The sequence below is a fragment of the Punctularia strigosozonata genome (assembly GCF_000264995.1).
Source record: "Punctularia strigosozonata HHB-11173 SS5 unplaced genomic scaffold PUNSTscaffold_13, whole genome shotgun sequence".
NCBI lineage: Eukaryota > Fungi > Basidiomycota > Agaricomycetes > Corticiales > Punctulariaceae > Punctularia > Punctularia strigosozonata.
The window spans coordinates 349,793-376,202 of record NW_006767445.1 but is presented as its reverse complement, the minus strand read 5'-3'; the positions used below and the strand labels follow the sequence as shown (position 1 = coordinate 376,202).

The 26,410-nt window shown below is 56.0% G+C and overlaps 11 protein-coding genes across 11 annotated transcripts; 5 read left to right on the top strand and 6 right to left on the bottom strand.

Moving 5' to 3' along the window:
* Nucleotides 1–1,655: 1,655 nt before the first annotated feature.
* Nucleotides 1,656–3,259, bottom strand: PUNSTDRAFT_122350 (putative acetylxylan esterase A). The gene is made up of 5 exons (XM_007387181.1): nucleotides 3,031–3,259; nucleotides 2,705–2,980; nucleotides 2,224–2,636; nucleotides 2,096–2,169; nucleotides 1,656–2,039 (listed from the first exon to the last, which is right to left on the bottom strand). The coding sequence occupies exons 1-5, from the start codon at nucleotides 3,146–3,148 to the stop codon at nucleotides 1,814–1,816; spliced, it is 1,107 nt and encodes a 368-aa protein (XP_007387243.1). The 5' UTR covers nucleotides 3,149–3,259; the 3' UTR covers nucleotides 1,656–1,813.
* A 1,142-nt stretch (nucleotides 3,260–4,401) lies between these two features.
* Pslcc5 (laccase) lies at nucleotides 4,402–6,584 on the bottom strand (the record flags this gene model as incomplete). Its single annotated transcript, XM_007387180.1, has 12 exons — nucleotides 4,402–4,421; nucleotides 4,474–4,944; nucleotides 5,000–5,114; nucleotides 5,167–5,427; nucleotides 5,481–5,541; nucleotides 5,598–5,711; nucleotides 5,768–5,774; nucleotides 5,830–5,883; nucleotides 5,943–6,177; nucleotides 6,227–6,295; nucleotides 6,346–6,397; nucleotides 6,454–6,584. 12 exons carry the CDS (start codon nucleotides 6,582–6,584, stop codon nucleotides 4,402–4,404), a joined length of 1,590 nt encoding a protein of 529 aa, XP_007387242.1.
* A 1,662-nt stretch (nucleotides 6,585–8,246) lies between these two features.
* Nucleotides 8,247–8,604, top strand: PUNSTDRAFT_137534 (uncharacterized protein; the record flags this gene model as incomplete). The annotated part of the gene is made up of 3 exons (XM_007387179.1): nucleotides 8,247–8,306; nucleotides 8,367–8,428; nucleotides 8,493–8,604. 3 exons carry the CDS (start codon nucleotides 8,247–8,249, stop codon nucleotides 8,602–8,604), a joined length of 234 nt encoding a protein of 77 aa, XP_007387241.1.
* Nucleotides 8,605–8,810: 206 nt separating this feature from the next.
* On the bottom strand, nucleotides 8,811–10,909 carry PUNSTDRAFT_91689 (FAD/NAD(P)-binding domain-containing protein). The gene is made up of 4 exons (XM_007387178.1): nucleotides 10,703–10,909; nucleotides 10,495–10,644; nucleotides 9,705–10,439; nucleotides 8,811–9,632 (listed from the first exon to the last, which is right to left on the bottom strand). The coding sequence occupies exons 1-4, from the start codon at nucleotides 10,808–10,810 to the stop codon at nucleotides 8,916–8,918; spliced, it is 1,710 nt and encodes a 569-aa protein (XP_007387240.1). The 5' UTR covers nucleotides 10,811–10,909; the 3' UTR covers nucleotides 8,811–8,915.
* A 188-nt stretch (nucleotides 10,910–11,097) lies between these two features.
* Nucleotides 11,098–13,485, bottom strand: PUNSTDRAFT_54835 (uncharacterized protein). The gene is made up of 16 exons (XM_007387177.1): nucleotides 13,402–13,485; nucleotides 13,327–13,339; nucleotides 13,213–13,262; nucleotides 13,062–13,146; nucleotides 12,995–13,006; nucleotides 12,903–12,927; nucleotides 12,766–12,833; nucleotides 12,671–12,683; nucleotides 12,488–12,594; nucleotides 12,373–12,408; nucleotides 12,252–12,312; nucleotides 12,019–12,159; nucleotides 11,937–11,957; nucleotides 11,803–11,877; nucleotides 11,226–11,727; nucleotides 11,098–11,123 (listed from the first exon to the last, which is right to left on the bottom strand). Exons 1-15 carry the CDS (start codon nucleotides 13,450–13,452, stop codon nucleotides 11,385–11,387), a joined length of 1,101 nt encoding a protein of 366 aa, XP_007387239.1. The 5' UTR covers nucleotides 13,453–13,485; the 3' UTR covers nucleotides 11,098–11,123; nucleotides 11,226–11,384.
* Nucleotides 13,486–14,664: 1,179 nt separating this feature from the next.
* PUNSTDRAFT_122347 (uncharacterized protein) lies at nucleotides 14,665–16,016 on the bottom strand. Its single transcript, XM_007387176.1, has 5 exons — nucleotides 15,581–16,016; nucleotides 15,465–15,528; nucleotides 15,209–15,354; nucleotides 15,002–15,103; nucleotides 14,665–14,937 (listed from the first exon to the last, which is right to left on the bottom strand). Exons 1-5 carry the CDS (start codon nucleotides 15,979–15,981, stop codon nucleotides 14,925–14,927), a joined length of 726 nt encoding a protein of 241 aa, XP_007387238.1. The 5' UTR covers nucleotides 15,982–16,016; the 3' UTR covers nucleotides 14,665–14,924.
* Nucleotides 16,017–17,214: 1,198 nt separating this feature from the next.
* PUNSTDRAFT_145866 (uncharacterized protein) lies at nucleotides 17,215–18,476 on the bottom strand. Its single transcript, XM_007387175.1, has 5 exons — nucleotides 18,076–18,476; nucleotides 17,856–18,022; nucleotides 17,695–17,798; nucleotides 17,539–17,632; nucleotides 17,215–17,475 (listed from the first exon to the last, which is right to left on the bottom strand). The coding sequence occupies exons 1-5, from the start codon at nucleotides 18,263–18,265 to the stop codon at nucleotides 17,434–17,436; spliced, it is 597 nt and encodes a 198-aa protein (XP_007387237.1). The 5' UTR covers nucleotides 18,266–18,476; the 3' UTR covers nucleotides 17,215–17,433.
* A 327-nt stretch (nucleotides 18,477–18,803) lies between these two features.
* PUNSTDRAFT_54827 (uncharacterized protein) lies at nucleotides 18,804–21,209 on the top strand. The gene is made up of 9 exons (XM_007387174.1): nucleotides 18,804–19,744; nucleotides 19,817–19,856; nucleotides 19,908–20,224; nucleotides 20,277–20,363; nucleotides 20,418–20,465; nucleotides 20,518–20,599; nucleotides 20,658–20,730; nucleotides 20,787–20,866; nucleotides 20,925–21,209. Exons 3-9 carry the CDS (start codon nucleotides 20,061–20,063, stop codon nucleotides 21,102–21,104), a joined length of 714 nt encoding a protein of 237 aa, XP_007387236.1. The 5' UTR covers nucleotides 18,804–19,744; nucleotides 19,817–19,856; nucleotides 19,908–20,060; the 3' UTR covers nucleotides 21,105–21,209.
* Nucleotides 21,210–21,976: 767 nt separating this feature from the next.
* PUNSTDRAFT_137528 (uncharacterized protein) lies at nucleotides 21,977–22,340 on the top strand (the record flags this gene model as incomplete). Its single annotated transcript, XM_007387173.1, has 3 exons — nucleotides 21,977–22,036; nucleotides 22,101–22,162; nucleotides 22,229–22,340. 3 exons carry the CDS (start codon nucleotides 21,977–21,979, stop codon nucleotides 22,338–22,340), a joined length of 234 nt encoding a protein of 77 aa, XP_007387235.1.
* A 1,042-nt stretch (nucleotides 22,341–23,382) lies between these two features.
* PUNSTDRAFT_137527 (uncharacterized protein) lies at nucleotides 23,383–24,855 on the top strand (the record flags this gene model as incomplete). The annotated part of the gene is made up of 1 exon (XM_007387172.1): nucleotides 23,383–24,855. The coding sequence occupies one exon, from the start codon at nucleotides 23,383–23,385 to the stop codon at nucleotides 24,853–24,855; it is 1,473 nt and encodes a 490-aa protein (XP_007387234.1).
* Nucleotides 24,856–25,256: 401 nt separating this feature from the next.
* PUNSTDRAFT_137526 (uncharacterized protein) lies at nucleotides 25,257–26,238 on the top strand (the record flags this gene model as incomplete). Its single annotated transcript, XM_007387171.1, has 2 exons — nucleotides 25,257–25,307; nucleotides 25,366–26,238. The coding sequence occupies 2 exons, from the start codon at nucleotides 25,257–25,259 to the stop codon at nucleotides 26,236–26,238; spliced, it is 924 nt and encodes a 307-aa protein (XP_007387233.1).
* Nucleotides 26,239–26,410: the final 172 nt, after the last annotated feature.

Here is a 26,410-nt window from a genome sequence, read left to right as displayed (position 1 = left end):
CTTGAGGGGGAGTGTCGAAGGTCTAGGTTCGGATCTCCAGATCCAATCGGTGCAAAGCACTGATGATACCCCTCGCATCGCGAAGGCGCCCGGTGCGCCCACATGGTCCTTCTTATCATATTCTTGGCCTCCGGCCCGCCGTCGCTCACTTAAGCATCGCGTTCGCAAATCCGTCGCTTCACCTGCTCGTTATCCCTACGCAGTGTGAAGCGTACGTTGATTCATTCTCTCGTTAAGTTAATTGTTGCTCATTGTACCTCAGTAACTGTACTGCGTACATTCTAGGTACATGAATAGACCTGCTCGTTATCCCTACGCAGTGTGAAGCTAACTGTACTGCGTACATTCTAGCTCTTGCTCCCGCTCTGTCACTCGCCGCTCCGAAGCCTCGTTGAGATGAACTCATCCAGAAAGACACACATCCCGGCCTTTGTGTGATGTATTCCGCGTGTGCTTAGCATGCGTTGATTCGACCTTACTTCTACGAAGTTTGTGGGGTTTAGATGAACAGTGTTCGTTGCTTGTATCTACGGGGGTCTCTATCGCGTAGTGCCTCGCCCTTCAGCTTTGAGCCTAAACTATCGTGCGCATTACTCGGCGACACTTTGCACGATGTGAGATGACATCGCATACTGATACACGGACATCATATCTTCGTAGTAACAATGGAATGTCCCATACGATGTAAACGTCCATGGGCACAGGGTCGATATGTATGTAAGCTGGTCATCAGCTCCGTGGCGCCGCATCGAAGAGATACGCCAAGCCTGCGAAGAGCTTCAGCGAACGTACATAATCAATAACACTGTTACTCACCATAACGAGTATCCCATGGTACAAGCTTGACATCGAACAATCTTGGCCCGTCTGAATTGCAGAAATCATAAGTGGAGGGGTGGTTGAGTATGCCAACCGATCTGGATACACACGTCGTACGTGGCGTCCTCCGGTAAGCATAGATCCTGTCCGTCTTGAAATCGCACCCGGATGCCCCTGCGATTGAGGACGCCTTGCGTCGTCTCCTTCCTCCTCCTCCACGCTTTCAGTCGGGGTACTGTCAGAAACTGCGGCAGCGCCGGGAGAGCCTTCACCAAACCGAGCGTGCGTTTGAAGGCCTGGCCGAGTGTGTAGCCATGTTCGGCCCGTCCCGAGAAGGTGCTGTCGGTTCCGGTGACGAACGAGAGGGCGTCAGTGTCGACAAGTTCCTGCAGCTCGTGCGGTACCACATGTTCATGATGTACGATAGGCCGCTTTCTTAGACACGTTACGGGGGGAGAGGTGGAAGCTCTTGATAGAATCGCTTCTAATAATCATTTACGCTCGACGAGCTGTGCTTCATGCTGTAGAGCTCCAAGTTATTGCTGTTCAGACGGATATCCGAAAATCGTGGCCAAAGGTCCAGTGCATATATATATTTGATGATCGTTGGTATAGTCGAACTTCGCAGGACCCTGTGCATACCCTGAGGGAATCAACCGGAGTGAAAGGGGAGGACTTGAGAGAGCGCGCACAGCTGCGCCTGCACTGATTTCCACGTGAACAGTTAACTGAATCGTTCTCGGGGAACTCGGACATCGATCGGACAGACATGCACACTCCGTACATGCCATAATACATGTCAATTGCACACCATGTCGATCTATCTCGCTGATTGCGCGGTAAGGCAGGAAGCCGCTCAAGGGCCTCCTGGAGTCATATAAGATGGCATTGGAATTGACTCCAAAACACACAACATACGAGTACATCCATCCATCAACTGCCCTTCCAGAAGATGTCAAAGCAGAGCCGTTCCGCTGTCCTCGACGTTACGCCCTCACGCAAGCCCAAAGAACTGCAAGTACTGCTGCTCAAACAGGGGCACCGTGTGCCCGACGTTCTGCGCCAGGATGGCTTGGAAGCGCGGTCCAAACGTCGAGTTGGAGTAACCTGTAGGGAGATACGACTCCGTGACGTTGGTAACCGGCGTGCTCGGGTAGCCGAACACAGTCGTCCACTGCTTGATCTCTTCCCAGAAGTTCTGGGGGTAGAGCGTGGTATCGCTGAACAGTCAACGTGTCAGCCGGGAAGGACAGGGGCGAAAGGAGAGAAGGCGCACATGGTGCCGTGCCAGACTTGCATCTTGGGGTACTGGCCGGTGTAGCCTGGGTATGCGGCGTACACCTTTTGCGCCTAGCCTGGAGGTCAGAAAGGGATGATACGGCGTCTAATGTATCCTACGCTTACCCATTGCGCGCCCGTGAGGATCAGCTCACCCGTCGAGCACTGCGAGTTCCACGAGTCGTCCGGCTGGCCGGGGAGCGCAAAGCACCCGAACGCGACGCCAGAGTCCACAACGCCGGCGGCGAACACATCCGGGTACGCGCCGGCGAGCACGCTCGTCATCATCGCGCCGGAGGACGTGCCCGCGGCGAACACGCGGCTGGAGTCGACGCCCCAGTTCGCGATAGCGTAGCGCACGGCAGAGACGATGCCGAGCGAGTCTGAGCCACCGTTGTGGGTGAGCGTTTCGTCGGAGGAGACGTCCCAGCACGTGCCCGAGTGCGGCGAGGAGGGGAAGAGGACGAGGTAGCCGTAGGTCTCCGCGAGCTGCGCGTACCGCGATCCGCTGTAATACGCCTGCGCCGTGCCGGAGCAGTCTGAACGAGCGCAGATACAGGGGATGAGCATCACAATCCCGAGAAGGATAGTATAGAAAAGGACGCACAGTGGATGGCGACGATGAGTGCCGGGTTGGAGGCGACCTTGGCCGGCTTGTAGACGTACATCGCGACGTTGTTCGGGTTCGTGCCAAAGTTGTTGATCTGGAAGAGCGTCGAGGCTGGGATGGAGCTAAGGCCAGTCGGGGCGCTGCCAGTCGCGGTGCCGGTGCTGGAGGCGGACGAGGACGCCGGCGCTGTGGACGTGGGCACCGTCGAGCTGGCAGCTCCGGGCAAACATTGCGAGTAGTACGAATTGAGCTCGGTACAAGTTGTGCCGGCGACTGCAATCCGTAAGCCCCAGCGTTGGGATGAGTCTGGCTTCACAACTTACCACAAGTTGTGGCGCCGGTCCACCCTATACCTCCGCATTGGCCCCACTCCTGCGACTGGCCGGCGACCGAGCCCAAGAGGGGCATGAGAACAGCGAGAGCAGCCAGAATCCTGTGCATGGCGTCAGAGGTGGAGGAAGGGAAAGCGACCTTGTGTTGCTAGAGGACGAGATTGTGCCGGATGTGTCTTATACTTTCGCAGCGAGCTCGATTCGTCTTCAGGTGACCATGACATGGGAGTGGTTCATCCGAGAGTGTGCTTCTGCCATTTATGTTCTGATGTTTATCTATCAGTTTCCGTACCTCCGAAAGGGCAGATGGGGATATGAGGCTGATGACCACATACTGACAATGTTGTGAACTGTGTTGGTGACGATAATCCGAAATGGTCCCGAAATATCGTCCATCGCGCCTCATGCAGCCATATGAGCATCGCTGAAAGGTCGAACTGCTGAAGTAAATTTGTCGTTGTCTTCTGCGGCTAGCTTCCATGATGATTCTGCGGAAAGGTAGGTCGCGGTCGAAAAGATAGAAGTGTGGCATCGGGCCGCGAGACCCTCCGATAGGCTCTTGCTCTTCGCCAACAACATTCGACGCTGAACTGCTCCCTGGTGTTTCGCGCATCACGCACTGTTTCTACCAACCAGAATGTCTATCCAAAATCCGCTTTCCCCGACAGTCGCAATTCGCCCTGTACAAGTTCTGCACGTTTCTATACGACGTCGAAGAAGGCAGAAGGTACACCGGGGCTTTTCCGCGCACGACTCGGATATCTATGCTGGCCATGGGCATCTGACTGCAAGTACGAGTTTGGCGACGGATCATCAGTGGAAGGTGCTCGAGCTGAAGACCGTCCAGCATTGAACGGCGCTTCGTCGGTCGATGCCAGCGACCTCTACGGCGGGCCGGGCTACCCGTACGCGTACAGTCTTCACAGCAATTATCCTCCGGAGAGACGCCATCACGACCGGTGCCGAACGAGTTCACCCATGCTCCGTATGCGAGGAGCTGACAACAGCGGATATCTCTATGTATGGCGTGGGGCTTGCCCATGCGAAGCAAGACGGAATAAGAGACACCCACCGGAACTCGCGTTTTTGTAGGAGTGTAGACGCCGGTAAGTAGGTGACGGAGTCCTGGGAAGGCTCATAACACGATCGCGGTGGTGATTGAGAGATAGCGCACAAAACGGTGTGAAGGTAACGAACGAACGCGGTCGCATTTCACGAGTCATGTATATAGATATTGAAGAATAAACATAGTTGCACCAATCAACCCATTATGACTTCGAGAAATATGAAAGTTCGCCACTGCTTCAAGCCCAAACCAGTATGCTTTGAATGCTGTTCTTTCTTCTTGTTTGAAACGAGAGTCTAGTTGATGCCACCGAGTTCTGTCCGCTTGTCAGTATAGGTCATTGCGATATCGGAGGAGCGATCACGTACGGTCGGCGGTGAGGCTGTCGTAGGTGGGGCAGAGGTCCGACCAGGCGGTGCTGGGGGACTCGGTGGTGGAAATGTCGGCGAAGTCCTCGACGAAGACGATCGCGAGGCCGGTGCCCAGATGCCAGTCGATGTGGCAGTGGAGGAACCAGGGGCCGGCGTTGTCGGTCGTGAAGCGGACGGTGACGTTGTTGGTGATACCGTCCGTCGCGTCGTCGCCGAGGGAGACGACGTCGCGACGCGGGGGGTTGTCCCAGTTATAGGTTGTCTCGCCGGCGCCGCGGACGACGTCGAAGGTATGGCCGTGCAAGTGGAAGGGGTGGGGGTTTCCAGCGAGGGCGCCGGCGGCCATGGAGAGCTGGATGGAGCTGTTGGCGGGGAGGGCGTAGAGGCTGCCGGCAGGGAGGAGGTCCGAGGCGGAGGTCGCGCCGCTGAGAATCTGGAGGAGAACCGGGCTGGTGGGGCTCGTCCAAGCTGTGAATGGCGGGTCAATACCGTGAAACCCTACAGTGGTGTCGACTGTGCTCACTGAAACCGTTGGTGTAGAAAGTGCCATTGAAGGTGAAGTCGAGGTGGAGGTTGTAGTCGGCGCAGTCAACGCACTTGGTATCGTCGCCGCCGCTCACACCGGGATTCTCGAGGGGCTGAGCCGATCGATAAGCTCGAGCGATCACAAATTACAAGCAGGATGCTTACCACGAGATCGCCCTGGACGAGAGGGTTGGCGCTGGTATCCTGGGTGGTGGTGGGCTCGGTCTCGTTAGCTCCGACGTAGCGCAAGATGGCCGAGTTGAGACCCAAGTCAGTGCCCGTGTTACCGTTGTTCGGGTCAGCGCGGATCCAGTAGTTGTCGACGGGCTGATCAGCGTTGAGGATGATCGAGTAGCGCTGGCCGGCGAAGATGACAAGGGAGTCAACCGTCAGCTTCTCGTGGTTGACACCGTCGACCTCAATGATCTGTAGCAGCAACATGAGCTGACAAGTATGGCAGGGACAAGGGCAAGACGAACCGTGAAGTTGTGCTGATCGATCTGGAACGTGAAGTTGGGGTCGCAAGAGATAGAAATCAAACTATGCGAGGAAAGTGATGAGCCGAGGAGCCCGGTATATAGACCAAGTCATCTCACCGGAAGCGGTAGCGCTTGCCCTGCTCGACGCTAATGACCGCGAGGTCGGCATCGTTGACGTTAGTGCCGTCGAAGAAGCGGCCCAGGCCGTTGATGAGAGTAGCATCAGAGGTACTGTCCCAAATGTCAGCGCGTCTGAGCGAAATTGAATCATGAAAGGTGTTATTCACCCGAAAGCTATGAGATAACCTGGTTCAGAAACGGCCTGCGTATGGCTCATATGAAGACTCACCGATAGTCGGAGCAACGTCATGGTACCAGTCAGAAAGAGTAATGACCGTGCTCTCTGAAATTGGGATACGAATGAGCACGTCTCGAAGAGAGTAGATCGTGGTAGTAGCTGACCGTCATCGACGTCGTAGTCGTCCAGGTACGGATCACTGGGGTCATACACAACCAACGGCCCACGAAGACCGTCGCAGTACTGCGTACCATCGTGGGAGTGGTACCAGAAGGTGCCCGCTTGGTCGGGGACGTTGAAGTTGTAGAGGAACGAATTTCCAGATGCGATGGGGCACTGGTTCACGCCCTCGGGACCGTCCGCCCAGTTTGTGCCAGCTTGGAAGATGCCGTGCCAATGCTGTGAAGCCTGTCAGATGGCGAAGCTAGAGCGTAGGTGAACGACTCACGATGGAAGTGGTCAGCAACATGGTGCTGTTGCTCAACGAGTTAACGACGTTGATCTGGAAGTTGTCGCCCTACGATTTCGCGTGAGTATTGTAGAGGAAACGACTGCGTAGCGAATTACCTTGTTGCCGACGATGAGCGGGCCAACGGCGCCACCCTCAGCGGTAACAGCACTGCAGGATTACAAGTCAGATGGATCGTTCAGTCTTCCCGAGACGAGTTGACTTACCCTCTCTCAACGGAGCCATCCGGGTTAAGGATGGCGCTCACGATGTTGAGGTCGGTGACGGGGCCGATCGAGGCAAATACACCTCGGGCAGCAAGAGCGAGAGGGACCAAGGATTGCAAGCGAGAGACCATCTTAGAGAAACTTCGAGGGAGAGGAACCGAGTGACTTCTCGCTGCTGGAAGTTCCTGCCGGTTCGCATCCCTTTATACCTGGAGGCGATCTCTGCAGGCATCAGCATAGGAACAGCAGCGCCGGACTTTGCAATTCCTGAACGTCGCAGGGTCATCACGCACTTGCCGTCGAGTCGCTCGGGCGTCAGGCTGCGGTCCGACTCGCGTACCCGGGGCCGCCGCGACGTGAGAAGCAGGTTGCGACGTTCGCAAGGCTTCGGAGGCGGGAAGAGGGCAATGGCTTCCCTACGGCGGCCCGCAGATACAATGCCACTGCAGTGACGAATGCGATCCTGGTGCGATAATCGTTTCCTCGGCTTTCCGATCTTCATGAGCCCCATATGCGTTCACACGGACGCATGACGGGCATGGCTTGGGTCGCGTTAGTGCGACGTGCCGACGACAATGGACGGTGATCCGAAGACGCGCATATCGCTCGGTGGCCTGGGCTAGTGCCTGAGGAGGCCCCTGAACGGAGTGAGGTAATTGACGGTCCGATCAATCCGTCGGTGCAGACTTCAAGGGAGAGGTAGGAAACGTGAGAACGCACAAGAAAGAAGCGATTTGCGCAGTCTTTCGCACGATGCGATGCGCGGACTTACCTTCGCTCCACCTGACAGCAAACCGCATCAATCGGGAGAGACGCGTAACAGCTTTGCGTCTTTGATTATCTTATCCTGCTCATGCAGCCATGGACCAGCTTTGGTTTGTGCGCGGAAGGATCGACAGGGCTGTATCCGCCGCAGGAAGCTGCGGCACCGTTGCAATCCGAACTAAAGCACAGGACTCGGCGTCCAGCGCGTCCGGGGAAGAGGTCGATTGATGTTTGCGGAGACAACGACGACCTGGCCAGCCGGCGGCCGATAAAGTATGCGGTCATCGTCTCGGCGATTCAACCTGACTTTGTAGTTCCTGCTCCGCGATCCGGGTTTCTGACAGGTTCTGTCAGTAACCCTGATCCGAGATCTGCATCAGGAAAAATCGGACTATCGAAAGAGTCGCTTATTGGGTACCGAAACCCTCTAAAACTACTAAATGAGCACATTTTAGTACATTTTAGGAGGCTTTTAGCAAATCCGATTTTTCCTGATGTGTGCGTCCGCTCTGCGGATCACCTTCATATCAGCGGTTTGCTGGCGCTTACCAGGGGTTCGTAACCTTTCATATCATGCCGACGGGCCAAATTCTCAGGCGCTCAAGTCATCCTCGCTCCTTCAGGACAAGGTCGTCGTCGCGCATCAGCGCGGCGGCCTCCTCCGTGCGTCGGGCCGGGAAACCCACTTTGGTAAGGCGCTTCTTGGCCCGTCCTACGACGATCATGTCGCCGCAGTTCATATTCGTACCCGATCTCCTTCTGAAACACCATCAGACCCGAACTTCGGTGAGCGCTTGAGCGATCTCCTTCGGCTGCCGTGCAAAGGCGCACAGGGTCGCTCAGCACGCGCAAAAGGCGAGACCAAGGAACGCGAAGTCGCTCTCAACGATTAGAGCACAAATACCGAAAGAAGGGGGTCCGCCTGTATAAAGACTTGTACACGCTCGAACTTCCGCCCAGTTCTCGCCCCCGAAAGCAGAGATCTTCCCATCGTTCGCCTTACCACATCCATATCGACCTTGCCGAGCATGCAGCTCAAGATCGCCTCAATCATCTTGGCCTCCGCCGCCGTTGCGTTTGCCGTCCCCGTTCGTCTCGACGCCATGCTTCGTCTTCGGTCGACTTCATAACGCTCTCCCCCCTCTTAGAACCCGCAGGCAGATACGACTATCACCACCAACACCGCCCTCGAGACCCTCCGCACGTTCACGTACGTCTACCGCCTCACACCACGCATCAAACGTTCGCCAGACTAACTCGGTGTTTTATACCAGCATGACGCGCGTCAGGAACACCGTCCTTCAACACGCGCCCTACCTGACGCAGACGACGGAGATCATCACCTACACTCAGTCCGCGCCGATCCCAACCAGCACGTCCGCTTAGGCGCGTCGTCGGATACCGTGACGAAGGGTCAGCAGGGTGTCGATGCGAGAAGGGCTTTATTTATGTTCGCGAACTTTTTATTTTTGAATGGGACCTTCGTTGGGGCCGCGCAAGCGGTGGTGATACTGTTTGAGATGATTACCATATTCCGTCCTTGAGGCTCGTTGAATTGCGCAGACGTTCTTTCCTGATCTGTTCGAATCGGTCGACAGACGATGTGCGAGGAAGAACATCGTCGAGCACGTCATCATAACAACAAAAAATGCGAAGTGCAGTATGTCACATCGGGAGCATAGCGTGCGATATACATATCACTCGTCTAGCCATTTACCAAGTGCAGCGGCCCTTGCCACCGCAACGCAGGTGTCCACGTCCGCACCCGCAACGCCCGCGCCGACGACCGCCACTTTCGCCGGGCGCGCCACCTTCTGTACATGCTGCACCTTCGTGCTGTGGCCAAGCGTGTACGCCGGGAAGCACCTCGGGAGGATGTGCACGCGCGACAGCACGGGCTTGGGCAGGTCGCGGCCGAGGTACGTCGACACGTTCCGCACGACCGTCGGCGGGTCGACGAGCGCGGGCGTGAGCGGGAACGGCCCGCCGAGCATGACGCTCATCTTCGTGAACCGGGACGAGCCCACCTCGCCGCGCGTCTTCTCGCCGAGCGCGTAGTCCTGCGCGGGCCCGACGTTGCGCGAGTCGAAGGAGACGGAGAGGATACCCCGGTTCGGGAGCGAGTCGTAGCCGTTGGCCGGGCGGGGTACGAGGAAGCCGAGGCCGGGCGGGTGGAGGGGCGTGTCGGAGGGCGGGAAGACGAGGTTGACGACGACGACGGAGGCGTAAGGGAAGTGATTCGAGCCGGGCTGGGTCCATGGGAAGAATATCTTGCCGTCGTTCGGGTTGCGGTCCCCGTTCTGGAATAGGCGCTCGAGGGTGGGGATCGGGACGGTGGAGATGAGATGGGAGACGGGAGGCGAGTCCATTCGCGGGAAAGGCTGCTTCCGCTTCTTGTCCGGCGTTATGCCGATCTGATAAGAGGGCAAAATGTTGGGTCAGAGGTCGGTTCTGCATCCCATCCATTACGGTGCACAGAAACGTACGAGGAATTCGCCCCGGCCGTGACCCTTGATGTGATCCACAGCGGCGCCTTTCAGTAGACGGACGTTCTCGCATCTGAGCAACGCGTGCTCCAACGCATCTGTCAACGTCGCGAGGCCTTGCTTGAAGGAGAAGACGGCCGTGTCCTGTAACCTTTCAGGTAAATCCCCGGTATCGAGCCCATGCCGCGCCAGCTCGCCCGGTATATGCTTCTTCGAATATCGGGATCCAAATAGATATTGGAAAGAGCGCTCGTGTATCAGCCCGCGCACGACGCTCCCGACGCCGAGGCGCTCTAAGCGATACACGTCGGGGAAGGCGATCGCCACGCTGAGGAAGCGCGCGTCGGCGGCCAGGGCGCCGTGCACGACCGCAGTGCCGAGAATATCGGCCACGACCGGGTTCTTGAACCGCTTCTCGAGGTATTGTTGCACGTTTTCATCAAGGAGGGACGCGGAGCGCCCCTTCAACCAGCGGCCGGCCTTGGAAAGATTACCGAGGTCGTAATTATGGTGTCGGGTCCCGTTGGCGACGTTGGAAAAGGCGGCGCGCATCAGGAGTCGGTGGCTCGGATGCTCCCAAGGGTCCAGATCCGACCAGCGGTCGGGGAGCAGCATCAGTTCGGCGGGGGTTGAGGGGTTGGCGTTGACGGCGGGCATGGACACGAGTTGCATGGCATCAGGAGCACCGGGCATGGGTCCTTTCACGATGCCGTCTTCTATGCCGAGCTGGTTCACCTGTAACACTTCGTCAACACGCCGTCCTCCCGACGCCGAGCGATGGTGAACATACCAATTCCAGCACGTACGCCGAATGCAAGCGCGACCTCGTCGGCGCTTTCAGATGCCTCGGCCCCACCTCCAGCAACACGCTGGCGCTGTTACCCGCCCCGTCGCTGACTCGCATTCGCTCGCTGCGTATCCATCCTCCAAGTCGGGAGTCCTGGCTAAGACGCAATCAGCTGCGATGCATTTGGGCACGAGCCTCGTACGATACTGACCTTCTCGAGGAGAGTGATGAGCGTTGTCGGATAGCGCCGCGCGAGGTGATGCGCGGCGGATAAGCCTGAGATCCCGCCTCCAAGTACAGCGATGTGGCTCGGTGGCATCCGGCAAGGCGAGCAAGGGCCGAGATGACGGTCTACCCCTCCCTTGTCCTGATACAAGGGTTGCGCAGGGTCAAGCCAAGTGGTTATGTCGCTCTTCGGGCTTGAGCCACTCGAGAAGATGCGGCGAGCGCGAAAGTCGAGACAAACACGGCAATTCCCGACGCCGGTGGCTGCAAGAGGCTGCAAGCGCTCAACAGCGTGTACATACATAGTGCAGCGAGCTACGAGAGCGACAGCGCCAACGAAAGCATAACCGATAGCATTGCGACAAAGGTTATAATGACGAGGGAACGAGCGAGCAGGATTAGTACTACTAAAAAGAAGAGATCCAGTACAAGTGCCAGAGTGTAGTGAGTAGTATATACAGCGCAGACGGTAAGCCAAAACTGAACAAGAATCGATTTCTACAGCTTACGAACGGCGGGGATTGCGATTGATGGGTTGAAGTTGATCCAGGAAGAGATTGCGTTAGATGATATGTCAGAGCGGGCGGTCGGTCGACGTAGTCAGTGGAGGGTGCGGCAGGTCGGTCGGTCGGTTGGCGGAGGGGCAAGCTGACAGTCCGAGTTTCACTTCACTTCGCGTCGGGCGTAGCGTAGCCGGCGGTCGTATCCGTCGACCCGTCCCACACGCGGTCTTTCGAGTTTCGCCTGTGCGAGCCGCGCTCCGAGTCGGCCTCGGGCGGGTCGAGCTCGTCCTCGAAGCGCACCATCACGCCCGCGGTCTCGGTCTCGATCGGGTCGCGCGCGAAGACGGGGCCGCGCGCGTGGCGGCGGATCGGGCTCGCGAGCGTCATGCCCGACGCCATCGTATCCGACGGCTGCGTGATGTGGAAGTCGTCGACCCATTTTTGGAGGGTGCTGCTGAACTTTTTGACGGACGGATGGCGGTCGCGCGTAGCGCGGAGGTTGAGGATGCTGCGGGAGGACGACGATAGTCACCGTGAGTGGATGAGGAAAGGGTGAGTATGAGAATGAGAGCGCGGGGCTTACAGACGACATGAGAGGACCGTGGAGAGTTGGATGCTCATGGGCGCGTTGAGGGATTGTATGGATTTGTTTCTTTGGCTGTGAGGAACGACGGGCTTAATGCAAACACACACGGCTGACGACGAATCGGCACGGACACGAAGAAGATGACATTGATGCTACAAGTAGCATGGAGGCTCGTCAATCATCGGCCGTGGAAGTTTGATCCATGCCACTCACAGATTGAGCGTGGATATAGCAAGGAAGTAGAATACACCGTCGCGGATGAAGGTTTTGATGAGCGATGAACTAGTGTGCTTGAGGCTGACGTGGAAAAACGCGCGATAAAGAGTGAGGGCCGTGACGGTGAAGTCGAACGCCCTGAACGGTAATGTACACGCCCGTCAGCCATGCAATTGTCTTAGGTCGAAACCCAGTCGTCCCCAGAAGGATATATTGAGATGAGGACTCACATGGGCGCGGCGTAAAACGCAATGATGAACTTGGGGCCGGCTATCGACGCCTTTCCCGTTACTAACCAGCGACGAACGGGGTAAGCGTCTGACCACATTAGCACAAAGGGCAAGCTCGCACCTAAACATGGACCCGGCCATGACGGTAGCCTCGTGTCTGCGGGACAAGCCGAGTTGCCGTGAGCCCCGGCATTCATCGTGAACCCTATCTGGGCCGGATCTCGAAGAACACTCACAGTCGAAGGCGAGGATGGGGACCGCTATCATGACCCCGAGGAAGGCGGCGAGGAGGGTGCCGAGAAGCGCGGCGATACGCTTGTCGTGGTCGTAGAGCGCAAAGACCCTGCAAACACGATGCGAGAGATGAGCGCGGGTGTGGAGAGCGTTGAGCCCAACGGGAACGGGAGTATGTAGCTTACCGAAGCGCGAGCACTGTTTGCGGTTTACGGCAAGGCGGGTACCATTTTTAGCCAGACCCATAATTGAGAACAAGAATAACCGGCAAGTCGCTCACCAAGTTCGACGCAAAAGTCGATGAGGACGGCCATACCCGGTAATATGCGCAGGTCCCGCGCGCAGTCTCTGCGAGACATGGGAAGTTAGATGACACGGCACTGTCTCTCCCCAATGAATCGTGAATGGAACACGCACGCTTCGCTCCAGCTCGCGAAGAACCCTTCGTTACGAAAGCGGACACTGAGTTCAGCCTAATGGTATGCGGTGTTCTCGGATGGGCGACTCACAGACGTCCGTCACTGGTGGCGCAAGTCAGCCCAACGGCATGTTCGCGACCTCCAGCGATGCACTCACCGACCAGCACCACGAACGTGTAGTAGCGCACCATCAGGTACAGGCATTTTATGGGCGTCCATCTCGATTTCCAGATGTATCGGTACTGCATATATGCGGAGAAGTCGGCGCTGAGCGGGCAGGCCGATGGCTCGATGAGACGACGGCGCACCTCCTGCGGTAGACACGCCAACCAGTCCCAGACCAAGATGCTAGTCGTGCCTGTACGCGCAGCGGCCCCTCTTCAGTCCCGCATTGAATTTGGCAAGCTGGAGGATAATCTCACATGCTACGTATGTCTGCAATAGCGCATCGCGCGTGAGCCACAGGAGACCGTGCACGTAGGCGTCCGATCACTCGCCTGCGCAACGGACACAATATGCTCGAGCTCCTTGATCTCGGCCGCGCTCATGATTCGGAAGAGGACGTGGAGGAAGGAGAGGAGGGGTTGCAGCAACGAGGACGGCGCGAGCCAGGCATTAATATAACACGACGGCGGCGGACCGAATGGGGACTTGGGTCTAGAAGGACGGGCTGATAGCCGGGATGGCGCGGGGCGAAGGGGAGCGGAAATCTGACGGAGGCAAAACGCGGCGGGAGAAACGCTTTTGCCACCGTCCATTTTGACCGTGGGAAGTCTTCCTCCGATCAAGCCGCAAGGTCGATCTCCCTTCCTCCCGTCCCTTCCGTTTCCTTGGCCTGAAACACGATCATGATCAGACGACGACTTCATCGTTGTGGCGCTACAGGAGCTTCCAACTTGCAGCAGAATATTTTACACCAGTTTTCATCACCCCCGCGCTGCTGCGAGATCTCGTTACCCTGGTTATTCGCCAGCCGCTCCGAGCCCAACCTGAACATTGGCCGCCAGCAATTTTCTATACAACATCCGCAAGCGTACTCTATCAGATACACGGAGGGCGGTGCTACTGTAATTTAGAACCGCCGTTGCTGTTCATCTTCCACCGAGATCGAGTCACCTGCGCCCAGCCCGCACAGAGTGAGTGGTGCGCCAACGCAGAATGTACGGCCGTGCAGAAACGCCCTACGGCTATGCGATCCGCCGCAGGGACAATCAAGCACGTCGAATACGCTCTCTCCTGGTACGTTTGATAACTCACGTTCCGTCCGTTAAGGTGTAGAGGACGGGACGTCCCTTGGCCGGGATGGCGAGAGGCGGCCGAGAGAAAGTTGTAGGTTTTATACGCGACGGCAGCGAGCCGCCGCGGCTAAACTCAGAAGTCTGATTTATGATGATCTAGGCACCTTCACTCCGGAGCCATTGGCCCATCCGACCTTGTGTACCCACAGAGCCCGACAGTTTGGCCGGGGATCTCACGGCCAGGAGTGTCTTTCACCTTAATGCATACGTCGGACCACATACAGCACCACCGTCGATCCGTTCACGAAACGAGCACGCAAGTCATCCGTTACAAAACCGCAACCATGCCGTCCCGGAACGCCTATGTTAGAACAATTGTACACCACGAGGCTTGGAGAAAAGCGGTTCTCTCGCGGGTGAATGTATGTCTAGCTCGTTCTGCCCCTTCCGTATAAAGATGCGCTGCCGTGACGTCCGGAGACGGGACGCAGCGCACCTGCTTGACACGGGACGAATGTGGGGGGAACCGGGCGTTTCAGCCGCCCTTTTATATTGCAGCGGGTCGTCTTCCTACTTCTAAACTCCCATGTGAGAGGGTCAAGTGACGCAACGTCTACGCAGCGACGCCGGATTAAGCTTCGTAGCAAAATCGCCGGCTGTAACGTTTATAACTTGCGTGGGTAGTAGTGATGTTACCGCGAAACATCGCAATCGTTTGGAGTGGAGCTTCAATGAAGATCGAAGGAAGGACCCTGGACGAGTATTACGGTCGAAATCGACCGTCAAGCCATGAATCTGGTACACGTACCAAGATCAGTCTCAATTTGAAGAAGGAGAAGACCTCTCGAAATGCGTTCACATGCTCGTGCTATATCCGTATCCCGTCCCGACTTTGGCCCATCGGTCCTGCTTCAGCCACGCCCGCATTTGCACCACCAGCAGCGAAGCAACCAGATCGTCCCTACATGCATCATCAACTCAGCATAAAGCGTCAGCACGACAATCGTACGGGGACCGATGTTCGGGCGAAAATATCATAGCAGTGATAAGGTTCGTGGAGGCTCACTGGACATGGGAAGCAGCGTTCGTCAGATGGAGGTGGCCGCAGCCTGCTTCTGCTTCGGTCGGTTGGAGAGCGCGCTGGCGTGGCCCTGACCGCGTCGAGTCGTACCACGCAATCGGTTGCAAACTTCCGGGCGTCTCGCCGTAGCACTAGTAAATTCATAGGGAAGAAGGGATTAGCGGAAGCAGGTAGGATCAGCTCGGCGGATCGCCGTAAGGCGTCTCCCCTTCGAATTCGAAGTTGCTTCATGATCACTTACATTAACCTGCCCCGTGCGACTCGTCTTCCAGAGATACTTCGCCCCCTTCGCCTCGAACACGACGCTGTTTTGATCATGTAACATGCTGCAGATTGAACGGACGAGCGGGCACGTACTACGACTTCGAGCCGACTTCTTTCAACCAGCTGCTCATCCGTATGGGCTTAAACCCGCGACTTCGCAACGACACTTGATCAGGCAGCATCGTCCGATACTCGATCTTCGCGACGAGCCCGTGCGCATCCCGCAGCTCGGTCACTGTCAGGTCTTGATTCGACTGCACGGTGTACAAGCGCTCGTTCGGGGACCCGACGCGGTGCACCCCCGAGTTGCGCATGTTGTCCGGCGCGAAGATGAGCACGACGTCGCCCTGCGCCGGCGGGTCGACGAGGGTGATGGCGGATGTGCCGAAGACACCCAGCGTCACCTGGGAGTCCATTGCAGCCTCGTTGTAGACCATCGTAAGCAGTGCGTCTGATGTTCGAGCAGGAGATCGGAGGAGCGAGGGGGTGAACATCAAACCGACATGAGTATATCTTGTGAACTGAAGCGGGCGGCGCATGGGACCGCGGTCGCGCGATGAATAAAGTTACTTCGCAGGGGCACGTACACGCATATGCAGATTGATCACAGCGCTAGCGCACGAGGGGGCACACATGAGTCATGTACGACGAACGCAGCGACAAGCGATCCACCGAGTGACCACATATATGTTGATCGATTGATCTCAGCGTCTGCGAAGCGTCCCTTCGCTCGGTCTGTCCCAGTTTATGACTCGCCCTGCGTCCCACTGGTTCAGGAGTGGACGTACCTTGGCTGGGAGGATGTTGAGGGGATCGTGCGAGCGCCGGGTCGGGCTCCTTTTATAAGAGCGCACGACCCTGCGTTAGTGCGGGACAACGCGGGGCGCGCCATGTGCGTGGAATCTGGGTTCGAGGAGATTGCGTAATGGCCATGCTGCGTCTTGTTGCACTCGTTTCCCTCCTTAGGTCGTCGACCGACATATGTAGCATTGTGCAGTATGGATGTGGAACAGTCAATCTGCGACGCAGCGCACGCTTTTCGTAGAAAAAAGCTGCGAACATCACTGCACGGCGCGCGAACAAGACGCCCCCGAACTCCGTCTCCGCCTCGTATACGTGCCCCCCGCGTACCTGCTGACGAGGAGCGCCTGCATGAGGAGGATGAATGGAGACGGAGATGGGCCTGCTGCGTTATATAGGTTTGTGGGGATGGCCCTGCGGAGGCGCGGGGTCGAGAAGGTCATCCGTGGGTGCGTTGGTGGTCTGCTGACCTGCGGTGTCGGCATTCGTGACCCATAAGTGATCATTTGCAATGTGAAGTCCACCAGTCATCTCTGAGCAAGTAGATTGATGAGTACTGGGCGGGGAGATTAGTGCTCGAGAGGATGACGGAGAGCAAAGTTCGTATTCAGCGGAGTGTGTAACCATCTCTCCTTGGTGCAGAAAACAAGCAGAAAACGCGACTTGTGCACGCAACGCGAGCGCCGTCGATGGAGAGAAAAGAGAGCTGCCCGGCTTTTCCCGGCAGAACGCTCGCCACGCTTGGTGACCACTGACCGCGGCGTCCTTGAGCTCAGGTATAGAGAATAACGACTATCGAGATTCTCGAATAACCTCAAACACTTGGCGTTTATCAGCAAAACGCATCCGGGGGGCTTGTCTAACTGAGCTTGAGGGAAATGCCGAGGACGTGGCGAAGGGGATGTTAACGTACAAGGACACGACGCAGAGAAGTTTCGTTATTAGCATTACTTCGAGGTTGTAACAAGGCGTTGTGGATCCTGCCGTCCGGCCAGGATCGATGACTATCTCTCAGTAGCTGAAGTATGAGTATTCTTATGGTAAAATGGCCGTCGTTCAGTGTCTGCGACCGTATCTGATAGTCCATCACTAGTAATGTTCTGTCTGATAGGAACGTTTATATTTTCGTGAGCACCGGGGCACTTTCAGCAAGTGGTTGAGCCAGGTTCGGTCGAAGACAATTGCAACTATTAGCCGGTGTCAGTGACTGCATAAGTATGCTCATATCAAACTACGAATTGTTTACGTACCCAATCTGCGAGTGAGTCGTACGAGACCTCGAAGGATGAGCAGGAGACGGTCCATGCAGAGATACGAGTCCAAATCTCGGAGACGTAAGAGACGCTGATGAGGTTGGCCAGGTATGAGTAGGTGAAACGAGAGGGTACGCCAGTCGAAGAGCTTACGCTGGGTAGGGACCGCCTGCTGCGGCCAGGGTGGAGTTGTAAGCATCGATGAAGGACTGTTGCGTAGCTGTTGTTTCGTCCGAAGATAACAGCGCAGCATAAAGCTAGACCCATATCGCTCAATCTGGGATAAGCCATGAAGCATGGTTGGCCGAACTCACGTTCTCGGGTAACTTCGCGGCCTTCCTGCTGTAGCTTCCAGATGCCGTACTGTCATCACTGCGGAATCCGAAGTACGTTTGGATCCAGTCGTCGACGGTGCCGTTGTAGAACATTTGCTGGCACATGGAGCTCAATAAACAGTGACTTGACACTCCGAACTCTCCTCCTGCACTCCGACTAAGGACTTGAAACCTGGGGTCATAACTCGGAACTACGCACCTTCGGCAACTATCGAGTTGTAGTTATCACCAATATTGCTGGCGCACAGTTGACCCATCTTCGCACACGACCCGTTGTCGCCCGGAATGATGGGATATCCGCCGGCGCGCGGACGCGCACCGGTGGGGAGGCCATTGATGGACGCGACGAGGATAACGCAGAAAGCGACGATGCGGACAACGCTGAGCATGTTGACGCGGGGAAGCTTTCGCCAAGAGGTCAACGAGCTGCGATCACTCTTATAAACGAGAGGTGCGGCGGAAGTGCGCGGCGACGTAATCGGCTGTGTTCCCCAACCGAGACCCAGGGTCGACCGGCTTCGGGTGACCGAGGTGGAGAGAACACGTCCACGCCTCGCGCTCGCCGTGCATCGCGGGGCGCGCACACCAAGAGCTCGGCGGATTCAAAGCGGGTCGATGGTGTGTTGGTGTATGTTGGGATATCGCCATGTGTAGAGTGGAACTCGGCCGATGGTTTGGCAGAACTTTGCGAGCTTCAGGATGCAACAACTGAACGGCGGGGGGGAGGAAAGAGCGACTAGCTGAGACATTCGGCATCCATGTGGGGGTAAGCAGGATGATCTTTGAGCGAAACAGGGTGCATCAAAGGCATATCAATGGGCCGCAACTGATCGAACTTACCGTGAGAAGGTTATGTCAGGTGAAATCATTGATGTCGACGTCAGATCCTGCATGCAAAATTTAAAACGGCGCAATTTGACCGCAACGACGACTTACGCCGAACTCATCCGTAACGGCACGCTGTCTATAACATGCACTATAACATGCGCGAGGAACACAATGTTTCTACTTGGTCGAGCACGACTTGGTACGCTGAGGCAGAGCCTCAGACAGCCACCGAGACATTGGACCGAAGAAGACGCAGAATGGATCGATCGCGACGTAACCAGAGCATTGTTACCTACTCCTCGCAGGTCAGGCCGCTATATTCGCAGGACGGAGGATGCTTCTCGGTCAGTGTGTCGATCTTACTGGTTGCCCGAGATTCGACTTCGACCGTATACAATTCGCCCTTCTGCGTCGGATACTGACTTTCTGTATATGACATCTTCCCTCATCTGTCCATGCCCCGAACGGTTGGCTTCATAACGGTGCACCAATTCCTTGCAACGAGACTCGGGATGCCATCAAGGACGACCGGTGGCCACGCGGTACGGAACAAGATATCGCATGGGCTGAGCGTTCCCACCAGTTATGGCGCGGTGTCTTTGCACTCGTCGATGATCAGTTTACCCTTGCGGATCAAGTACGGACTCGTTGTCGAGAACACCAGCTCACACATGTCGCTCCGCTCGGCCTTCGCCAGCAAAACCCCGGTGATCATGTGGCCCCTCGTTATGGGAGGTCATCTTGAGGTTCTAAAGGTTGACCACCCAAGCTTCCTTCACAACTTTATAGTCGCATCTCTGAAGGCGATAGGCTTCACGCAAGTCGTTGGGGGCCTGATGACGTGATGTCTGGTTGCTTCGAAATGGGCCGTCGGACCCCGGCGCTCCGGGAGCCGAAATGCTCGAGCTTCGGGAGTAATGGGTCGCTCTGAGCCTGTTGATTCTGAGATTGCTGATAATATTCTGGATTAGATGTGGCGACCCTTGCGATGTTTATTAGCGCCAAGGGGGCTACAACTCACATAATGTTGTTGCAGCCCAGTACGTTATGATGCTTTTCCGAAGACGAATGAGTATATACTAACGCCAACGTCTTGCTATAAATAACCTTAGATAATCCTGCGAGCGTCGCCGCCCCCAAGCGAGCGCTTTCGTGAGCCCGCCTGACTATTGACGCCGATCAAAAGTACCAACTTCTGTCCAGGTATCGGCAAAACCGAACCACGCGCTACCGCATGCACCCGCTACCTATGACGGTAGCGTATACTCGTCCAGCAAGTATATAAGCATCGACGAGCGGCGTCCGTAGCAAGACAGGTTTCTCGTCCTATTCATAACGTGAATCATCAAGTACATTATGCAGGTGCTCCTCGCATTCGTCGTCTCCGGTATACTGGCGACTGTCGTCAAAGCAGACACATGGGGAGCTGCCTATTCTCTCGGGCCCACCGCCAAGACTTCGTCCATAATCGAAGCGAGCACAGTTCTGATCCCTGGAACTCCCCCTCCGGATAATGAGGAGTAAGTTTTGATCGCCCTTGATCGCAAATGCAATGTTCGTACTCTTCCACAGCTACCTGTTTCTTTGGCCTGGCATCAGCAACGCCACCAGTGGCCTCATCCAAGCCGGAGCTGACTCTGCGAAGAATATGCAAGCTTAGTAGGTACACGTCAGCAATCTTGGGTATACCGATTTCACGATTCTCGTATTCAGCTGCGGCGCGCGAAACAACCAGTGGTGTTCCGCGGCGAGCTACTTTGGGTAAGTTCTCCCTAGTGTCTCGCAGCAAGCAGGTGGGCTGACTCGCTCTCAGATACATCAACGGCGTCTTGAGCCAGTGGTCAGGGCCCTATGTCCCCGTAGAGCCCACTGATCAGATTCACATTCATTACAAGGTATGTTTCGGTGTCGTTAGTCTACGTTTGCACGAATGCTAACTTTGTGGGTACGCAGCTGCGTAGCGACAAGATCACATGGGACCAAACCGTGACTATCAACGGCACAGTGACATCGACCCAAGTGAGCTGTAAGAGATGGTTATACACTTCGCTTGATTTGAAAACTTACAAGCATTGATGCTAGACGATGGTCCATTGATCCAGGGAGGATGGGGAACCGGCACCGAATGCCAAGAAAAGTGCACCGGCGCCCGGAGCACCCAGGTATGCTCTCAACCAGTGTCCTTGGCTTCGTGCGCAGACGTTGATCGTGCTATCACAGTACTACCTGAACACGAGTATCGTACTCTCTGCATCCGACTACACCTTCCCCAAAACGCTTGGAATGGGCGCCGGAGTGGTTGCCACGGATCTATACACTCCCGATGGTGGCATTACCTGGAAGGTCGACAGTATCAGTATTCCGCCCATGACGATTGACGCCAGCGGCAACCCGATCTGATGATCTTGACCGGGTATACTTTTGCGAAGGAATCGAATGGATTGGACTCGTCTTTTACTCCCCTTGGATTTCTAATCGAATGCAAGTGGTGTATGTTCTGTGTACTTATGGAATGAGATTGCGTGGCTCAGTGCAATGCCGATATAGCGGGAGACCAATATATTTCGGGAGTCAAGGCTAGTGTCTGTGAGGAGGCCAGTCGACAGCGAGGCAGTTGAAGGACCAATGAACCCGTTGGTGTGAAACACAGAGAAGGGAGGATTCGCGCGACGCCCACGTGAACGCTTTGCGCAGCTTTCACACGATGCGATCTCCGAGCTCCTGCCACCTCTTGCTTCTGACCGACGAGACAGGTCTCGTACTTACGCTCGGGCAGCCAACAAGCAGCTCTCCAATTTCTCGCGAAAGAATTGACGGGGTTTTATTTGTCGCGCAACTTTGCTGCTCGCCATCCACCGTGTCTGAGCCCAGGAAGAGGTCGATATGTAACGTTGCGGGGACGACGATGGTTCGCGTCCTTAGAACGTTAGATCATGAAATCTTTCGTTGTTGGACATCAGCGCGGCGGGCCCTTCGTATGTCGCGCCGACCGGCCGACTTCGGTGAGGCGGCTTTTTGGCCCTCCTCAGGCCAACCCCGTTGTCGCAGAGCCTTGCCCCTGGTGAAACGTCATCACTACCGAGCTTTGGCGCGAGTTTGAGCGCACGTCGCGCGGATGCGCAATTCTCGTCCGGCTGCCGTGCAAAGGCACACAGGCTTGGAAGTGGGTCCATAAAAACCTGTACACGCTCACATTCCACCCAGTTCTCCCCCCTCAAGACCAGAGATCTTACCGACGTTCGCTACTACTTATACTATCCTCGTTGCAGAGCATGCAGTTCGAGGTTTCTCTGGCCCTCTTGTCCTCTGCCGTCGTTGCCTTCGCGGTTCCCGTTCGTCTCCTTACCGCCGCGTTCATAGCTTCAGTCCGTTTGACAACGCTTCCACTCTTTTCAGAACCCGCAGGCAGACACGACCATCACCACTGACGCCGCTAATCAGACTCCCCGCACGTTCACGTACGTGTCTTCTACTTATGCGCCGTGAATCTTCTGTTCGCCGATCAGAATTGACGTTCATCGCAGTATGGCGCGCGTCAGGAACACTGCCATGACACACGCACCCTACTTGACGCAGACGACGGAGTTCGTCACCTACACCCAGTCCGCTCCGGTCCCGACTAGTAGCTCCGCCTAATCACATCGGTTGGTCACAGAATTGCGCTGTTAGCAACGCGAGAGCGATGCATATGCAACAACTCCATTCATTGGTGTTCACGGACTGTTTTTTCTTCACGTGACGTGAACAATAGGAACTCGTATTCTATCCTTCGCGGATGTTCACGTCGATATCCGTGGAGCTTGCACCGTATTTGCCTCCGTTATCTTCCTCCAGAGGTCGAGCACACTAAAGGTGTGAGTCACTCTTCGTGCACACTTGTGACACCACGACTATGGTCTCGACTCGGGTATGTCAGAGTAGGAGTGCCTCCACGAAGTGTCGATGCACCCTTGTCCCTGCGAATCTCTATGGTCCCGTGCGAGACGATGCGACGTGTATCATGGCATGCCCAGGGAATGGCAGTCGGGATCGAGCCTCGAAGAGAGGGCATCGTAACGATTGCTACTCTCTCACGATTTCGTGACTCATGCCCCTCCTTCGCCGGCGTTGTTACGGGGCGTTGTCTACACCCACCTTCACAATCAGACAATGCCGCGTCTGCAACAGAGAGCGCAAGATCTCCAACAGGCTTCCCATCTGGAAGTTTCGTCGCCACCCCTCCGGAGCTCCATAGTCGCGCAACGTGTTCAAGGCGATGAAGCTTTCAGCAGCATTGTCCGCCCGATTCTGCATCTCCTTCGCATGAGCTCTACTATCGCTTGCGCTGCCTTGCCGACCCTGTTATCTGGAGGATGTGTACACCTTTGTCCACTTGATCTGCAGCGCGATGCCGGGAATCCAACAATTGAGGAGGTAACGACGCTGTCGCCACAGTATGCGACAAAAGATTGTGGTTTGGAGTATATGTATGTCTGTTGGTTGCGCCTCATCGAAATTCAATCAACTGCAGATACGAGCCGGTCAACCAGGCGTCGGAGCGATCCCTGGCTCCAGAGGACCGTCAGCTGCTGATCGCCGATAGGTGGGTTTTTCTCCTTTCCAACGCGGTCAAGCGGATTGACATCGTTCTGTAGAGCGCGAATCGGCGATCCGGGACGACAAGTACTTCCCCCCGGAGATGACGCCTCATGTCGGCGCTACCATCCACTCTCTTCCAACAGAAATGCTTCTAAACATATTCGCTCTTTATCACCACTCTCTTGAATCCCCCGTTTATCACCTAACTGGAGTCTGCAAACGATGGCACGATATAATCGAGAGCGACTCCCAATTCTGGAACTACATCTATGTCAACACGCTTTCACAAAGCTGCGTCGTGCACCTGGACCGCTGGCTTCGACTATCGCGTTCTCGACCGATCTGCGTCACTGTGGCTCTGAGCCATCCTGACGATTTGCCTCCCCCGCCCGGCGACCATGTAGCAGCGGCAGTTGTTCTCTGTATGACGTCGCTACATAATCACTTCCATCGATTGAGGACCTTCGGTGTCTTCTCCAGGCGCGATGAGGGCATCCTTGCGATCATGCGCTCCCTGTTGGACGCTCGTCTCCCTGTCCTTCGCGAGCTGTGGATGTCGGACTTCTCCCGTTGGTACGATGACCCAGGCGACATCGAGTGGCTTGATCGTCCGCGACTCCAGATCTTGGACAGAATGTCTCTCCCGCCCTTGTCCGTTGTGCGCATGGACCAACGCTTTTCTCGCTATGGGATCGCGCCGATGCATGCACTCACTGCTCTGCACCTGGGAGTTCCTGGAGGGATTCGCGTCGAGGAAGCTCTACAGATGGTTCGCTTCGCTACCCAGCAGTCACCAAATGTTCGTTGCCTCAGCCTTGGATTCACTGGTGTGAAGGAATCCCTTGGATCGCTTCGAGAACAGGATGCGCAGTCTTTGGTCCTCAATTCACTCTACTACCTTCATGTCGAATCTCCCCTAGAGAACGTCACCAGCGCCGTGCTCTGGACCATCGAAGCACCGGCGCTGAAGGCATTGCACGTTTCCCAGCTTATCGACGTTGAGACAGAGCTACAAGACGTGGGTTGGACGCCGACGTTAATTCATTTGAGCCGATGCCTCGACTCCAGCCGTCGTCTTCCGTACGTCTGTCTGCGAAACCTCACCATCAAAGGCCTTTGGGCCCATAGCCATCCGCTTCTCTTCAACAACGTTCTCCTGTTCATGCCAGATCTTCGGTATCTCACGCTATGGGAATGTGAGGCCACCAACTGGGTCCGTCTGCTGGATGTTTACAAGACCGGTTTCGTGGTGTGTCCGGAGTTACAGGTCCTCACCTTTGACTGCGCGTTCGATCCGGACGCTCACGAGATGGGACATTTCCTGGATATGGTCGCATCCAGGGTGGCCAACAACTGCTTGCAACGGGTACAGCTTCTCCGCCGCAGTAAGGAGGAACCACAGGGTCATTACCCTCCTGGATTTGTGGATGAGCTGCGGGTCCTGGTTGACGTGTCATTCGTCCGTGCAGATCCTCGTCGGTACAATATGACTGGGGAAGAATTGGCAGAGAGATATGCTACGGCCACCGATATCAATGACTGGGCTTGGCATGAGTCGTGTCGTTCGTGGTAGAGTATCATGTTTTCCACGAGTCAGGTTGCTGTGCGTACCATATGGCACAAGGAATGGTATCCTATACATCGTCGGAAGATATTCGTTTTGATCGACGGTAAGTGAGAAAATGGGGAAATTGTCGCTAAGACCCTTCCACTCAGTGCACACATCGCCGTGGCTCTCCGGCGCTGAGACGCAGCGAAAATCCACGGGCACATACATTCTTGCGTGAAGTCCCACCCAGCAATTGGCAAGGCCAAGGCCCCACCGCGCAAGAGAGCCCACCATGGGGTATGGCTGGGCCACACGGTGAGGCATATAAGGCTCAGCAGACGAGTGTAATATACACCGTCCACTATCACTGCGAGATCAAGCCTAGCCGTGAAATAATATCTCAACTCGCAGACGGCGGTACAAGAATGTCTTCTCCATGGGAATCCGGTCCACCTCCCCCTGACACACCAAATCAGGTCAGTCCGCTGTTCGTTACTACGGTGCGCACCACAAAGGACTAATATTTCTTGCCAGTCCGTGTACCCAAGGGCTCCAGGAATGCAAAGGTCGCTTCGCGTGGGGCGGGGACCTTCGACGGAGGCAATCAAGGCGCTCTCCATATACGCGCCAAACCTAGAATACATCGAGTTTGACCAGGTTCAGCCGTCGCATCCTGACCACATGGCCGAGCTGAAGGTCTTCCTCCCTCGCATGAATACGTTGTCGATCGTTTATTCCAACGTCGACGGCGCATTGCAAACCTTGGCCAACACGACCGCGCCTGCTATGAAGGACCTTCGACTCTGCGCCATCCGGTCTCCTGACCCCGACAACGGGATCGAAGTGGATTCAACACCTCTCCTTATGCACCTAGTGAATGCGAGTGTCAGCAACGATGCGCACGCTTCTGGTCGTTACATATCGCTCTCCTCTGTTCGATACCTCAGCCTGTCTGGCATCCACGCACGGTTGGATGTGGTACAAACTTTCCTGTCCCACTCTCCCAACGTCCAGCGCTTGGTCATGACAGATTGCTCGGCGACGTTCCACATGGGCTTCGTGACCACACTCTTCCCGGACGACGCCCTCGAGCGGTACTGGTCTGGTCGCGGTTGCAGCACCATGATGCCCGCGCTGGAGGCGGTGGCCTGTGACAACGGTCCGTACCGCACGAACCTGGGCTTGGCTCGCCCGCTCTATGCGTGCCTCAAGGAGCTCTTTGATCCACAAATGCACCCGCCTGGTCCGGGACGGAACGACCAGCTCCGAAATTTCACGAATCAAGCCGACCGCTACTTGAACGACACTCGAATTTGGCAGCGGCGCCCTGCACAAATTTTGACCGCAAGCGAGCGCACGTTCCCGGCCGACCCTGTTGAGATTGTCATTAGGTACCGCTGGTATTGAATATAAAGGAATAGGCGCCAATGTACATAGATGTAGACTCCGCGAAGGTGGAATGGCGGGCTTCCTCTAGTTACAGTTACGAAGTCATGTGCTTAATGATTCCAGGGCGCTTGCAGCCTGCGCTCGCCTCTGACTCTGACTCTCAACCCAACGACTGAGCCACCAGGAGTTA

Excerpts from the sequence above, each read along its gene's own strand:
- PUNSTDRAFT_122350 (XM_007387181.1), bottom strand. The coding sequence starts at position 3,148 with ATGCACAGGATTCTGGCTGCTCTCGCTGTTCTCATGCCCCTCTTGGGC. Across the intron at positions 2,981-3,030 it reads GACCGGCGCCACAACTTGTG|TCGCCGGCACAACTTGTACC; the intron begins GTAAGTTGTGAA and ends TACGGATTGCAG. Across the intron at positions 2,637-2,704 it reads ACTCATCGTCGCCATCCACT|ACTGCTCCGGCACGGCGCAG; the intron begins GTGCGTCCTTTT and ends GCGCTCGTTCAG.
- PUNSTDRAFT_91689 (XM_007387178.1), bottom strand. The coding sequence starts at position 10,810 with ATGCCACCGAGCCACATCGCTGTACTTGGAGGCGGGATCTCAGGCTTA. Across the intron at positions 10,645-10,702 it reads TCATCACTCTCCTCGAGAAG|GACTCCCGACTTGGAGGATG; the intron begins GTCAGTATCGTA and ends CGTCTTAGCCAG. Across the intron at positions 10,440-10,494 it reads CGGCGTACGTGCTGGAATTG|GTGAACCAGCTCGGCATAGA; the intron begins GTATGTTCACCA and ends GAAGTGTTACAG.
- PUNSTDRAFT_54835 (XM_007387177.1), bottom strand. The coding sequence starts at position 13,452 with ATGAGCGCGGCCGAGATCAAGGAGCTCGAGCATATTGTGTCCGTTGCG. Across the intron at positions 13,147-13,212 it reads TGGCGTGTCTACCGCAGGAG|TACCGATACATCTGGAAATC; the intron begins GTGCGCCGTCGT and ends GCATATATGCAG. Across the intron at positions 12,409-12,487 it reads CCCCATCCTCGCCTTCGACT|ACACGAGGCTACCGTCATGG; the intron begins GTGAGTGTTCTT and ends CTTGTCCCGCAG.
- PUNSTDRAFT_122347 (XM_007387176.1), bottom strand. The coding sequence starts at position 15,981 with ATGTTCACCCCCTCGCTCCTCCGATCTCCTGCTCGAACATCAGACGCA. Across the intron at positions 15,529-15,580 it reads GAAGTCGGCTCGAAGTCGTA|CGTCGTGTTCGAGGCGAAGG; the intron begins GTACGTGCCCGC and ends TGATCAAAACAG. Across the intron at positions 15,355-15,464 it reads GTCGCACGGGGCAGGTTAAT|TGCTACGGCGAGACGCCCGG; the intron begins GTAAGTGATCAT and ends TGAATTTACTAG.
- PUNSTDRAFT_145866 (XM_007387175.1), bottom strand. The coding sequence starts at position 18,265 with ATGCTCAGCGTTGTCCGCATCGTCGCTTTCTGCGTTATCCTCGTCGCG. Across the intron at positions 18,023-18,075 it reads CAACTCGATAGTTGCCGAAG|GAGGAGAGTTCGGAGTGTCA; the intron begins GTGCGTAGTTCC and ends GTCGGAGTGCAG. Across the intron at positions 17,633-17,694 it reads GCAGGCGGTCCCTACCCAGC|CGTCTCTTACGTCTCCGAGA; the intron begins GTAAGCTCTTCG and ends CAACCTCATCAG.
- PUNSTDRAFT_54827 (XM_007387174.1), top strand. The coding sequence starts at position 20,061 with ATGCAGGTGCTCCTCGCATTCGTCGTCTCCGGTATACTGGCGACTGTC. Across the intron at positions 20,364-20,417 it reads GCGAAGAATATGCAAGCTTA|CTGCGGCGCGCGAAACAACC; the intron begins GTAGGTACACGT and ends TCTCGTATTCAG. Across the intron at positions 20,600-20,657 it reads AGATTCACATTCATTACAAG|CTGCGTAGCGACAAGATCAC; the intron begins GTATGTTTCGGT and ends GTGGGTACGCAG.